Source organism: Sitophilus oryzae, unplaced genomic scaffold (assembly GCF_002938485.1).
Source record: "Sitophilus oryzae breed Bouriz unplaced genomic scaffold, Soryzae_2.0 scaffold_1498_pilon_pilon, whole genome shotgun sequence".
NCBI lineage: Eukaryota > Metazoa > Arthropoda > Insecta > Coleoptera > Curculionidae > Sitophilus > Sitophilus oryzae.
In genome coordinates this window covers 84,024-99,278 of record NW_022146167.1, presented here as the reverse complement: position 1 = coordinate 99,278, position 15,255 = coordinate 84,024, and the positions used below count along the sequence as shown (strand labels likewise).

General features: G+C 32.2%; 2 protein-coding genes and 1 pseudogene across 2 annotated transcripts; all 3 read left to right on the top strand.

The window, feature by feature from the left end:
• The first annotated feature begins 3,164 nt into the window (after nucleotides 1-3,164).
• Nucleotides 3,165-4,592, top strand: LOC115877772. The gene has a single exon (XM_030894086.1). It carries the CDS (start codon nucleotides 3,165-3,167, stop codon nucleotides 4,590-4,592), a length of 1,428 nt encoding a protein of 475 aa, XP_030749946.1.
• Nucleotides 4,593-4,729: 137 nt separating this feature from the next.
• Nucleotides 4,730-5,062, top strand: LOC115877771. Its single transcript, XM_030894085.1, has one exon. It carries the CDS (start codon nucleotides 4,730-4,732, stop codon nucleotides 5,060-5,062), a length of 333 nt encoding a protein of 110 aa, XP_030749945.1.
• A 4,284-nt stretch (nucleotides 5,063-9,346) lies between these two features.
• Nucleotides 9,347-15,255, top strand: part of LOC115877789 — an 89,929-nt pseudogene continuing 84,020 nt past the window's right edge.

The window sequence follows — 15,255 nt, the reverse complement described above, 5'->3', positions numbered from 1 at the left end:
ATATACAATCAGTCGGCAGTCCGATCAGTCTCACGTCGCATTTCATAGGTCGCACATCATAGTATGCACGGGTTTTGTTGCTTGGAATTTTCCGCTTGGAATTTTGCATAATTTGCTTTTTAAACGCATATCGTATAACATGTCATTTTTTATGGACAAATTTTAGGATATATGGATTCTTTAAAGGAGTTTCTGAAAAAATGAAAATTAGAGCATTTATTTGCTATATCTGAAGGTAAGAGACCTGTATAGATAATGCATGCGTGACTGTAGATAGAATAAGAATATAGGTATCGATTTTTTTATGCAAATAATTACAAAAATTTTAGAATTTCAAGTCGTCGTATTAAAAAAACCAAAATGTGACCAAAACTTATAATTTTAATAATTTGTTTGCTTTACTTTGATTAATCGTAATGTAACATTTTTTTGTAATTTGTAGAGTGATGAACCACCCCAAAAAATACCCAGGAGTGAAGAAGCAGAAATAACTACCTACTATCGAGGAAAATAATATCACTTTACTTACTACAGACTAGGAAAACCTAAATTTATCAGAAAATAATATACAGGGTTGTTCACCACATACGACACGGAGTATTGTAGCTAAACGATGAGATTTTTACAAATTGTAAATTTGGGGTTCGTTGAAGGACTATTAGAGCTACAATTTAAAAATATTTTTACAAGATACATAGTGTCCCAAATAAATAAAAAATATCAAAGTTGTATTTTTTTAAATGGAACACCCTGTATATTATTACATTTTTAGTTTCTACGATTAAAATAAAGGTAAATTTGATTAAGGTTTATTATACTTAAACCTTACCGTTTTTGAAATGTTTTCAATTTTGTGAAATTGCAGTAAAAATTTTAAAGCTTCATTTCTCCAAGGGTATCAATGTTTTTAATACTAAATATTTAATGAAGTTTATTCATTGATCAGTTATTGTGTTGCAATAATAAAAATAATACTACCTTATACAGAGTGTCTAAAAATTTATTTTAAATAATTATTAGTTTCAAACGGCAGTAACTTCTTTAATTTAAATAGAATGCCCTGTATATTTTAGGAGAATCAGATGCACAATTAAATTGTCTATCAAATTGTATTATACCATTTTTTACCTATCCCTCCCAGTTTTCGTAGAAAATGCATTTTCTTATAATTTAGACCTCATTTATCAATATATCCATGGAATATTGACATTTTAGATTGTTTTTAAACCAGCAAATGTACAAAATGTACAGACTAGTAATATTATCGTTTTTAGCAAAACGATAGTATTACTAGCCCATTTGTATGCAAAAAGAAAACTATTTAAATCTTTATAAAAGAGTATACCATTAATTAAATATAACACCATAATTTCCGCCCATATACTAATTAATGACATACTTAATTGTGTTCGTTAATAAATTATTATAAATAAATGTGGATTTTTGAGTCAGAAATATATAACCATTAGGTCTAAAGTACTTCCTTTCTGATCTACAGGGTGTTAAAAATAAAAAAAAATCGATATTTTGCTTAACATAAATGGTACACTACTGCTTTTTTAAAGAAAATATATTTTCTTCTTGACTGGCCATCCTTTTTCAACAAAACTGATCTTTTGAGTTTTTCTTGTTCATCAAACGGTTGCCGAGAGAGCCCGCCTTAAGCCGTTTTCTAACGATTTTTTAATTTTTTAGATTAATTAGAAAACACCCTGTATATGCATATCACAGGCAACCAAATAAACTAGTAACCTCTAAAAATTATTTTTCCTACCACTAGCGACGTACCGTGTTTTTAGTGAGTACTAAATTATTTTATCAAAATTTCACCATATAAGTTTCCAGGCAATGTGTTAAACTTAAATTAACAATTACTACCTGATAACAGTTACTTAATGAGATAAAACCAAAAAGCCTCAAACTTTCTGTGTATGATTATTTTTTATTTGTTTTTAATTTTTACTGATGTTATGTTTATTTATGAATGCAAAGTTCATTAAAATCAAAAAAACGACAGCCATACATTACTGACCTCTACAGATGTCTGAGCAATACATTTATTTTTTCCATAGCAACTGTTAAAAATGCCTTATATCTATCAAAAATAGTAGATAAAATAGTACTTTAACCGCAAGGGTAGATTAAATTTAATAATACTTAAACAGCGAGGATACGTTAAAAACTTTATTTCTTCTTGTAAGTTTTTTTAATTGCTTCCATTTTTGAAAATGTTTGTATTCCTTTTCATAAGTTATTCGGGATTTAAATGGAAGTAGTTTGGATAAATGGCGTTTGTCGCCCTAGCTTGAATATCTGTTGGTAATTTACTTATTTCGTTTTGAGCCATTTCTGGCTCCAATTCAATCAGCAATCAACACGAAAGAGAATAAAAATATATTGACTCAAAACTGACAACTAAAGAGACAGCTTTATTTATTTGTCAAATTACATAGAAACCAACGCCAACCCAGCACAATATTTTTTCTACTCGTAATAAATTCCTTGAAATAATAATTTCTGAATATTTTTTCAAACGATAATTTTTCAAACGATTATTCACGACGATAAAATTGTATTATCGCCTTCCCAAATTAATAAAATTAAATTAATATTTTCGGTCGACGATTAAATACCATTTTATCGTCCTGTATAAAAAATAACTAAGGTACATTAGGGTGTTATGGCCCGGGCGAAAATATGGCCCGTTCAGTATTTATAAACACTGAAGCGCCATCTATTCTTCATTGCCACAAATTCGGAAGGCTTTCCTTTTACAGAAAACATTTTGGTATCGCTGCAGGCTGCTGATAATTTAGTTTATGAAATAAAAACATCTCTTGTTTTCCCGGCTTATTTTTCTAATTTTAGACTAAATTAAACAGTGTATATTTCGAGTTGTGGAAAAAAAAAGTGGTAAGTATCTATTTGACGTAAAAATGTTTAGTCTTAGGGCACAGAATTTGCCAAGAAACTTGATATTTGTTTTTCCAAGAAATTGCCATAACCTTAAATTCACAACAGGTGATTGACGAAAATATGGCCCACTCAAATTTTAACATGGGCCGTATTTTCGCCATGGGCCATAATTTCGACATAAAGCGTGTTTATGATTTTCAGATCATGGAAAAAAAAACAGAGGTGTCCGAGCTAACTGGAACGAAGAAATGATGCGTGAAGCTTTAGATCTACTAAGTAAAGGAATGTCACAAAGAGATGTGGAGAAAAAGTGTGGTATTCCTCGAACAACACTTCGGAATCACTTAAAAACTGGAAGTTCCTCAAGAAACTTGGGCAGAAGAAGTTTACTGAGTAAAAAGGAAGAGCGGGCTCTTGTTTCTCGCATTTTACGGTTAGCAGAGCTCGGGGTACCACTTGTTCCTAAATCGTTGAGAAGACTGGTCTACAGGTACTGCGTTGACAATAATATCCGTCACAAATTTCACAACGAAAAAGAAATGGCTGGATACGATTGGTATAAATCATTCCTCAGAAGGAATCCGATCCTGTCGCAAAGGAGATCCCAAAATTTAAATCCTGCACGGGCCCAAAAATTAAATCCGTTCATTACTAAAGATCATTTCAATAAATTAGAAAATATTCTAAGTGCACTGGATATTAAAAACTCTCCAGAACGAATTTTTAATATTGATGAGAAGGGCTGCAGGCTGACGCCGCATCACGGTCAAAGAGTTTTGGCAAAAAAAGGATCTCGTCGTGTTCATTTGATTTCCAATGAGCATGCGGAAAATTGCACTATAGTGGCTTGTGTCTGCGCTCTGGGTCATGCTGCACCGCCGCTCATAATTTTTAAGGGCTCGAGACTGAAAGAAAGCTACAAGGAACATCTGCCACCTCGTTCTGCAGTTGCTATGGCCGAGAAGGGCAGCATGAACAGAGAAATTTTTGTTCAGTGGCTACACCATTTTTCAAAATTTAAGCCAGTTGGTAGAATTCTATTGATCCTAGATGGCGCATCGTGTCATCTCGATATTTCTATTGTAGATGCAGCAGAGAATTTTGAAATTTCATTATACTGCCTGCCATCCAACACCACTCATGAATTACAGCCTCTTGATAAAGCCGCTTTCAGAGCATTTGAACATTACTGGGACTCCGAAATTTTGCGATATTGGAAAGATAATCCTACCAATTTAAGATCGATCAAAAAAGAGAATTTTGGAAAAATACTCAATCCAGTCTGGAAGCAATGCATGAGTATTTCCAATATACAAAGTGGTTTGAGGGCCACAGGAATTTTTCCTTTCGACCCCTCAGTAATACCGGAAACAGCTTTTGCGCCATCCGAGTTGACATTTCAAGAAATTAATCATCCGAATCAAGAAATCGAAGATGATTCCGATTCCGATGTGTCATTGAACGTGTTAGCAAAAAAACTGAAGCCGGCCGGAGAGTCTAAACCAGGATGTTCATTTTGGACCGAAAATTCAGTAACAGAGACCCAGCCCAAAACTAAAACTTCTAAAGTGAAAATTTGGACGTCTCTATCGTTCGACCTGCTGCCACTCATCCAGCCACTCAGTCTGCCTTTCAGCCTTCCACTAACTTCACCAGTCTGCCTGCTACTCAACTAGCCACTTCAACTGACGCTTGGTCATCCAATCAGCCTGCTACTCAACCTACCGGTCAGCAAACTTCAAATTTGGTTATTCAGCCTTATTCTCAGATCTCTTATCATTCTGTCACTGGACAAGATGAAATTTCAAAAAAAATGACAAATCTTTTGCCAACTCCAGATTTTAGCATAAAAAAACAACTAACTCCAAGACGAAAAGCAGTAAACTATAAAGCTCAGGTTCTGAAGAGAGACTTATTTTCGGAAAAGTCATCCAGCCAACGAATCCTTCAATCTTCCAAGCCTAGAAGCACAAAGAAAACAGAAAACGTCGAAGACTTATCCAGCTGGATGTGTAGTGTGTGTGGAGTGGCTCGTGTTGAAGATATGCGGCAATGCTCGACATGTAAAAAGTGGGTACACGAAGATTGTGTAGGTCTTACTACTAAAGACAGAGACGAGTTTGAATGTCCAAACTGCTCTCCATAGTATGGGCCAATTTTTCGCCATATTATTTTCACATGGGCCGTATTACCATAAGCGGCGAAAATAAGGCCCGTTTTTATTTAATTAAAAAAAACTATTTTTAGCAGTTCGTTTATATTTGTTTTTGTTTAGAGTATTTGTTTATGTTATTTGATGATAAATAAAAGTTTTGGTATGAGAATACTTTTTTTTGCACATTCAGGTTAAAATACTGGAATAAAAAGCTGAAAGTGGGCCATATTACCCCAAATTACCTTATTATATTGGACTATTAAAAAAGCTCTTTTATTCTTCGTTTAGAGGCTTTTTTCATAATAATTTTTGCGTTGTTAAAATCTACTCTTTGCCCTGTGTCCCATGAATGTTGAGAAATCTTAGGTTTGCGAGAATCTTTCTGAATGTATTTTTAAATTGTTTTTTTTTCTATTTTCTTTGTATAGGATGTTCTGTTTTAGGACTTTTTGAAGGGAAAAAAATCTAGGTATTTCGCCAACAGAAAGCTATAAGTTAAAAAAGTTATTTTTTCAAAAATGTCACTGCCTAAAATTCCCCCCGAAAAACAAAGTTATCTAAGTGTTTTGGGCAGTACGTCATAAAAAGCAAAATAGAAAAAAAAATACATTTAATAGTTCAAAATTATTTCTGTATTATTTCCAAGTTAGAACATCTAGCGACATCTAGGTCAACCTACTACGTTTACATTTTATTGATTTTCGTACATCCACCCTCTTTTAACGCCTGAAAAGACCCCTGTTCTACTCAGATTGTGACCTTTCTCATATCGATCTATCTTGCAACGGCTGAAGTTTTCTGTAAAAATTGCATACAGAAATTTTACATTTTTTTGCTGTCATAAAAATTAATTTAGGAAAAATCCGCCATATCAAATAGAGCGCTAGTGTTCAATGTCGATTTCCCTTTATTATTATTTTTAACACTGTTGTCATGTTTCTTGAGTTTTCCATGTATATATAGAGTTTTTAAATCATTTTTAATTATAAAAATATATTTGTGGATAAGTATTTTGTAATTTCATATTTTTATCAACAAAATTATACAGTATACGGGGTGTTTTAATGTGCCGTCTCTCGTGGGGAGATTCCTTCGTAAAAATAAGATTTAATTTTTATATCAACATCCGATTCTGCGTTGTTTCATAGCTACAGGGTGTTAAAGTTTTAATATTTTTTTCGATTTACTATAATTTTGAGGGTAAAAGTTACTATAAATGCGACATATTTTAAAGCTAAAAACTGTCGACATATTCACCATGGACGTGCATATTAGTTATTACTTGTATATTTTTCTAAAAAAAAAACATATACGCCACTGAGTTTTTTTCTCTTCTTAGCGAAATACTATAAGCAGTTTAATGCCGATTAAAAGTTGTCTCTTGATATTTTGTCTATTTCGTCCTCCTTGATGAGACAAACGCAATTTTATTAATTTGCCTTGATCCAAGTCTAATAGCAACCTTTTATAAGAGCAAAATTTTAATATAATTAACTTGCGAAAGTTGTAAATAACTACTCATTGATTCCTCATTAAAAATATATATATGAAAATGCATAATTTTAGAGTTACAGGATGTTAAAACTGTTTAATTTTTTTTTTGTAATAATTATCTTAAATAACATTTTTTTTATTTGAAATTGCTGTAGGTTGGACTAATAGTAATAATATTTAATTATAAATTAGGTAAAATTGTAATTAATCAAAATGCGTTTCTCTCATCAAAGAGGCCGAATTCAACAAAATATCAATTGGCATTAAACGGCCTAACGGCTAATTTAGAAATCAAACATTGTAGTTTTTAAATCAAAAGAAAAAAAATTAGTGGCGCACATGTTTCTTTTTTAAAAAATTTTAATTTAATATAATTTTTTTAGCATTAAAATATGTAGCACTTATAATAATTTTTAACCTCAAAATTACATTCGTGTTACTAAAAGTACTTGGAAGAAAATTATAATAAATTGAAAGATTATGAAGACTTTAACACCCTGTGGCTACGAAACAAAGCATAATCGGACTTATGTTGATATGAAAAATAAATCTTCTTTTACGTGAAAAATCTCCCCATAAGAGATAGCAGATGTTTTTTGAAACACCATGCGTATTTCCGAATGGATTCTGTAATCTTTGTTGTAAATCTTGAGGTGTATTGATTTCACTTTTACCAATTAACCAGTTACTCAACTACGGTTGGGGGTTGAAATCTTGGTGTTACAACAGCAAAATAAAACACTAATTTACTACAATACTAACATACTTACTACAAAAAAAGTTTGATTAACGTATTATTTGTTGCTGTTGTTAAAGAATCATCTTTTCCGATAACTAGCATATCTTTTTCCGTAACATTGAACTGTTGGTTATTTTTTATACAAGACGATAAAATGGAATTTTATCGTCGACCGAAAAGATTAATTCACGAGCGATAAAATCGCGAGTGAATTAATTTCGGGAGACGATAATGCAATTTTATCGTCGTGTATAAAACACTATTTTTTTCCATGGCGAGTTACGTTTTAAAAAATATTCAGAAATTATTATTTCAAGGAATTTATTACGAATAGAAAAAAATATTGCGCTGGATTGGTGTTGGTTTCTATGTAATTTGACAAATAAATAAGCTGTCTCTTTAGTTGTCAGTTTTGAGTCAATATTTTTTAATTCTCTTTCGTGTCGATTGCTAATTGAATTTTGGAGCCAGAAATGGCTCAAAACGAAATAAGTAAATTATAATAATAATAATAGCTCCCGTATACAGCGTTTAACGCCTTGGGAATAGCAAGGTACAGCTTGCCATACTAGAGCCGTTCGGTATACAAGGAAGGTAATGTGGCTGCTAGCACTACGCTTCAACAGCCTATTATTACCTCGGGATTGTGAATCCCAAGTACTCATTTAAGGCTGAGTCGACCTAGGTACCCAAACTATTTTTATTTTAATAAAAATAGTCGGCTGATGCAATGCCGGGTGTGGGATTCGAACCCACTACCTTGAGATTGGTAGACGAGAGCCTGTACCTCTACGCCACCGTTCACCATCAATTAATAAGTAAATTACCAACAGATATTCAGGCTGAGGCGACAAACGTCATATCCAAACTATTTTCATTTAAATCCCGAATAACTTATGAAAAGGAATACAAAAATTTTGAAAAATGGAAGCAATTAAAAAACGTGCGAGAAGAAATAAAGTTTTTAACCTATCCTCGCTGTTAAAGTATTCCACCCTTGCGGTTAAAGTACTATTTTATCTACTATTTTTGATAGATATAAGGCAATTTTAACATTCGCTACATGGAAAAGAAATTTTGTGCTTCTCTAACATTTTAGTACTGTGAAAAATATTATTAAATTAAAAATAATAATATCCATCCACGAAAGAAAGAAAAGGAAATGATATTATCGTAGTAACGCGCTTTAATTTTTAGGACGTTTCATATTTTAATATTTTTTGTAATTTTCTGTAAAACTATATGAAAATTTGGAAACGTAAAAACGAATTTAATCATTTCTCAAAATGTTAATTGATAATAAAAAGTTTTTCTTGTTGTAAAGACGATTCGGAGACATACTACTGTATAACCAAAACTGAAGTTGAATAAGGATTTACTAAATAATTTTTCACCCAGAATTCTGAATTCAGTGTCTTTTACCGTAACAATAAATACTTAGTTTTATACATGTTTTAATATAAAACCCCCTGAATAAAACTAAATATTTATCTTACGTTAAAAGCCACTTAGAAAAATATGTTAATATCTCCGTGGAGTTAATTGCAGTATATTTTAAAGAGTAATTTTCAGACAAATTTATTTTGCGCATAAGCCCTATTCGAAGGGTCGAATAAACGAATCCGGCAACGCTGCGAAACGATCAAAACGCGGCTGATTTTCCAACCCTTTACCAGTTCACCGACATATTCCGCCAATCCAGGACGCCCTCCCTCGCTCATCACAACGTTTGTCATCCCTCAATATTTGTGCGGTTTATGTAACCTGATCATGTAGCGACAACGTTGCATATTTTCATAATCACCCGTCATATATTATTCCGATTTTCCCGAGGTTTGCGGTCGTGACGCGATGCCGAAATCGAGTTTTCACCGAAAAATAAAATCGAGGAAAAGTCCGACGACAACGCTTGGTTCCCTCATGGTTATGGTGATGGCAATGTTGGAGGAGACGTGGGATTTAATTGGAGCGGAAAGACATGTCGAGGAGGACGTTTTTCAGGTGCCGGCGTTCGAGAAAAATTAGTCAAAATTACCGCCACAATGCCCGGGGGTAGACGGGGTCTCGTCGCCCCACAAAACACGTTCTTGGAGAATATAATCAGGAGGTCGAATCAGCAGCGTAAGTACACAAATTATTTCTAAATTAACCTAATATATGTATAGTCTATCCAGAGGGAATATGTGTAATTTGGACAGTCGACATTTACCAAAAAAATTACACAAAAACAACAATTTACCTTTCAATGAAAATAACAAACAACAAAGACGGCTGTCATAAATTTTCGCTGGTTAGACTGTCTTCTAATAAATGTTTATAGCTTAGTGGCGAGTTCATTTCTTGAAAAGAAAATTCTTTTATTATTCTTTTCTTTCACCACTGCCAGAACATCTACAGAATAAAAAGATTTTTTTTCTGGAAACAGCACTCTGTTACCAACTTGTCAGTGATATTTTACTAGTAAAACAAATTTACCCAACGGACAAAAAATGCTTAATGTTTCAGGAGGTATATCTCCCTCTGTCGTCAGAAGGAAAAAAATACAAAGAATAAACAACACTTCCTAATTAAAATATATAAATACAACTATTCAAGAACAAAACTCAAAATATCGAAACAAAAAAAATATATATAAAAAATCAATCTACAAACTAAAAAATAACTATTTTATTTTCTAGATTTTCTGCACAGTGGCGAGAAACGTTTATTAATTTTTATACATACAGGGTGTCCCACTTAAGATGGATACAAGCTAATATCTTGATTGTTTGTTGAGCGATCTTTTTCATTTTTGGCAGGAAGCTGTATGGCTATAAGACGTACTTTTTGCCCAGGGTAAGAAATGCGGTACCTCATAGACGTACGTTTTAATGGGGTTTGATATTTTCCGAGTCAAGAGTAAACTACCCTTAAGACAGTATTTATATCAAATCTGATAAATTATATTGAATTCTCCTTACCTAAGATACTTAAGTTCTAATTTTGATAAATATTGATACAGTGTGCGTCATTAAAATAAGACATTTTTATTTTTATTATTAGTTTTTTAAGTCTTACAACGCCACTGGACAAACAACAGGTTTATTATCAATAATCAATTATCAATTAATAATCAATTTAAGTTTTCAGATAGCTTCCATAATAATTAAGATACGATACAAAAAAACTGAATATTTTCAATTTATTTTGTTTACTTTAAAAAATTTAAGTTTGCTAATATTTTAAGTTTGCTAATACAAATGAAAAAATTGAGTTACAAAATAATTTAAAACCCCAGTTTTCAATGGAATCTGAAATATGTTTTTTGATTCGTTTTATTGAGGAATATTTTAAAAAATACAAATAGGTAGATATTTAAAACAATCACTATTAACTTTGAAAAATATGCTCTGAACAAAAACTTATAAAACTATAACAAACTAAAAGTCAACATCTTTGATCAAACCACCATAAAAAAAACGATTATTAATTGATAATTGGTTATTGATAATAAACCAGTTGTTTATCCAGTGGCGTCGTCGTAAGTACATAAAAAAATTATAATAAAAATAAAAATGTCTTATTTTATTGACACGCCCTGTATCAGTATTTATCAAAATTAGAACTTAAGTATCTTAGGTAAGGAAGATTCAATATAATTTATCAGGTTTGAAATAAATACTGTCTTAAGGATAGTTTACTCTTGACTCGAAAAATATCAAACCCCATTAAAACGTACGTCTATGAGGTATCGCATTTTTTACCCTGGGCAAAATGTACGTCTTATAGCCATACAGCCTCCTGCCAAAAATGAAAAAGATCGCCCAACAAACAACCAAGATATTGGCTCGTATCCATCTTAAGTGGGACACCGTGTATATTAGGAAATTATTATTAATGTCATAAAATTATAAAGATGTCATCATTATCATCATAATTTTCAGCTTATTCAACCATTTACAACTATGCCTTCCTTACATACTTTTTTTGTAGTTGAACCCATTGTTTTTTATGGTTGGCTATGCGAGCCCAAGTTATCCCTGCTAATTTCCTAATATCATGGTTCCATCTCAGGTTCTTCTTCTAGGTCTCTTTATCCCTCGTGGGTACCATGCTGTAATTTTTGTAGTCCATTTGTTATCCGTTCTTCTTGCTAGGTGTCCTGTCCATTGTCATTTGAGGGATTTGACTCTGTGGTTGACATCTATTGCCTGGGTCTTCTGTCGTATTCACTCTATTATTTTACGTTCCTGGTTTTTAAGATTTATTCTTGGTTATTCTCAGCATATTTCGTTCCATTGAACATTGTGCTACCTGCAGTTTTCTTATGATGTCCATTTTACGTGTCCACGTTTCGCATGCATACACGGAAAAAAATCATTTCTATAGTCAAGAACAATCATACACTTAAAATTTTACACTTTCTTTAAGGATAGTATTCTTTCCATGAGTACAACAAATATTTGGAACTATTTTACTTTTACAATTGCATTTTAAATATAGTTATAGTCACTTTAAGTAATTTTGAATCTAAAAAAAAGAATAAAATGACTTATATTTAAGAAAAACTTATATTACCATCAAGTGAATAAATCCTTTAGCAACGAAGTAACTATTATTAAATGAAGTATAAATGCTTTTATATAATAATAAGTAGTATTCTTAACTTTTTTAAAACTTTTACTTGAAATCGGTGTATTAAGACTTTAAATAAGTATATTATTCTCGGCGGGAGAATAACACCCCATTTCCAAGAGTTACTATTCTTATATTAAGTGACCATCCCCAACAGCAATAAAGCAACAGTGCATTCCTGATTCCTATCTTCATTTCATTGGGTTTCTGTTTCTCTTCTGCGACACGAGACGCGCCGGGTACTTTATTATAAAGTTTTTTTGTTATAGTTTGTGCTTGTGATATGTTAAAATTGGGGACCTTCTTCAAGCATGGGAGATGACGGATTTGATCCCAAAATTTCAAGGTAATTTTAGTAATAATCCTACATTATTTGATAACATTGGTTTGAGGTTAGGGGGGCTCCATTTTAATATGCATTATTTATTATACACTGGTGGTAAACTAGGTATGTACGCGTTTGGAATGGTTCAATTATGTTTTAACAATTTGTATTACTGTCTCTCGTTTTTAATTAGCGATGCCGCTGTCCAATATCTACATACATTGGGAAATTACACAGTTTTATTGTATTTTCTTATTACGAAAAGCATATAATTTGGTAGGTGATGTTTGGCTAATCTAATTTAAAAAGTATTAACCATATTCGGGGTTATTCTGGTGATATTTCAAAATTCCATACCTATTGTAAATGGAAATTAAGAAAAGATTTTACCAAAACAAGAGTTTCTAACAAGATCGAACCCGAACCTCCGAAAGCATAGGGTACACGTTACCAAATTTTGTGAGAACTATATAGTTTTTCGATCCCGGTTAATATTCGTCCTAAGAAAAACTAGTTTATCCTCCTAAAATCCTAAATTCGGGTTTGCCCGGTAACATACATGAATATAATAGAGTTGGGACATGCTAAAAATTTCCCCTAACCTCCAACCAATGTCATAAAATAATGTAGGATTATTGCTAAACTTACCTTGAAATTTTGTGATCAAATCGTCATCTATCATGCCTGAAGAAGGTCCTCCATTTTCACATATCACAAGCACAAACGATAACAAAAAACTTTATAATTTTATAAACTACCTAGTCGGCGCGTCTAGTAACTAACCTAAAAGTAAGAAGAGGCTTGATTTTATAGTAGGTGATATTACACTTGAATAAAGTAATTATTACATGTACACAAAGAATTTCTATACTTAATGCAATAATTTGCTAATTTACAAATAAGTATAAGTAGTACTCCAAACAAGATTTTATCCAGAATTGTCTGGAGTGTAGTTATAATCTTAATTTCAATACTAGGTAAATCTTAAATAAAAGATAAATTTTCTTAGCTTCTAAGGATAAGGTTTTCTTGAAAAGAAGTATAACTAGAATTGCGGAATGGGGAAACTAGCATATCGTTGGTTCAAGATTAATAATCTTTAAACCAGTTTAGTTTTTTTTTCGTGTAGGTCATGACTGGTAGTACACATTGGTCGAATGTTTTCTTCTTTAGATAGAGTGGCAGTCTAGATTTGAATATGACTGAATTTCTTCCATAACTACTCCATGCTAACTTAATTCTTCTAATTCTGTTGATTTCTGGTCGGATTTATTGAGGGCTCTGGTAAGGCTTATTTATTCTTCTACTATTTCCAGTGTTGTGTTATTTATTAGAATGTCTTTTCTTTCCACTAGTTCGTTGTATATTACTTTAGTTTTTGCTAAGTTCATTTTGAGACCCACTTTATTGCTGGCTGTATTTAGTTCATTAATTTGTGCTTGTAGTTCTTCAGGACTATTGGCATAAAGATGTAATTATTATTAAGTGTTGATAAGTAAGTTGATTGTGGACACAATTTACCCCTATACAAAATGCTTCGTTTGTCCACTAGAGAGCATCAAACTTGAAAAAAATAAACACATTTTTTCAGATATCTTAAGAACCGTTATTCCGATTTGAATGATATTTTGGGTGTCTATGTTTTGCTAAGTGCTTTAATATAAATCACCTCTACATAAATTTTAGTATCAATATTTCCCAACTCAACCGACGACAAATTTTTTTGTCGTAAAATGATTTCTCTTGTATTTACTGTATTTTTTATTACTACACGATGTATTTGAAATTGTAATGCTGGAAGTACACACTCGCTGAGGCGACCCGAGGCGCGTCAAAAAAATTAACGATTTGTACATCGTTATTGGTTAGGACCGTCCCTTTTTGTCGCGCCTTGGGTACGCCTCGCGGTGAGTGTGTACTTCCAGAATAACATGTGGTTCATGATGACAATTTGACTCGAAATACCAAATGTGGCAACAACGATTAAAACTATTTTAACCACACGGTTAAATCTATTTTTCCAAGGCTTTGATTAAAAATGAATGTTTTTAAAAATACGATGTTTTTAAGCGAAAATGTCAAATGTTGACATGTTATATGTCATTCTCAGAGTGTCATTTTCTATCGAATAAAGTAAAAAAATACCGAGGGTGCCATTTAAAAATCAAATGCTCTAGTAATTTCGGGTGAAACAGAAAATGGCCAAAAACAATTGCATAATTCAATCAATCTTGATTTATGTCATATACAGGGTGTCCCAGAAATAAGTGCAAGTATTTTAACTGGTAGTATAGCTCAACCCCAGAAACAAGCCCAAGAGATTTTTTTCGCGGAAAGAAAATTTTGAAAATTCTAAATTTTTTGAACAATTTTTTGGAATTTTTTTTAGTTTTTAGTTATAATAATAATAGCTCCCATATATAGCGTTTAACGCCTTGGGAGTAGCAAGGTCCAGCTTGCTATACTAGAGCCGTTCGGTGTACAAGGAAGGTAATGTGGCTAGCACTACGCTTCAACCGCCTATTATCACCTCAGGATTGTGAATCCCAAGTACTCATTTAAGGCTGAGTCGACCTAGGTACCCAAACTATTTTTATTTTAATAAAAATAGTCGGCTGATGAAATGCCGGGTGTGGGAATCGAACCCACGAGATTGGTAGACGAGAGCCTATACCTCTACGCCACCGGGCACCAGTTTTTAGTTAAAAAACATAATTTGTTGATAATATGGCAACATAGGTATTAGATTAAATTTACAAGAAAAAAAATCCAGAAAAGATCCAGTGGCTCTCAAAATTTTAGCAAACAATATTTTTTGGAAATTTCAAAGTAAAATAACTCCGTTATTTTGGAGTTATTTTAAAAACGATAAAGAGAAAATGTGTTTCTTTTATCGAGATCTACCACCCCTTAAAATACTTGCACTTATTTCTGGGACACCCTGTATAATGAACTAAATCTCGTTTTTATCTGAAATATATAAAAAAAGTTATATAGGCGTGAACTAGTTTT

What these genes read in the sequence shown, in the direction of transcription:
- LOC115877772 (XM_030894086.1), top strand. Translation starts at nt 3,165, where the DNA reads ATGATGCGTGAAGCTTTAGATCTACTAAGTAAAGGAATGTCACAAAGA.
- LOC115877771 (XM_030894085.1), top strand. Translation starts at nt 4,730, where the DNA reads ATGACAAATCTTTTGCCAACTCCAGATTTTAGCATAAAAAAACAACTA.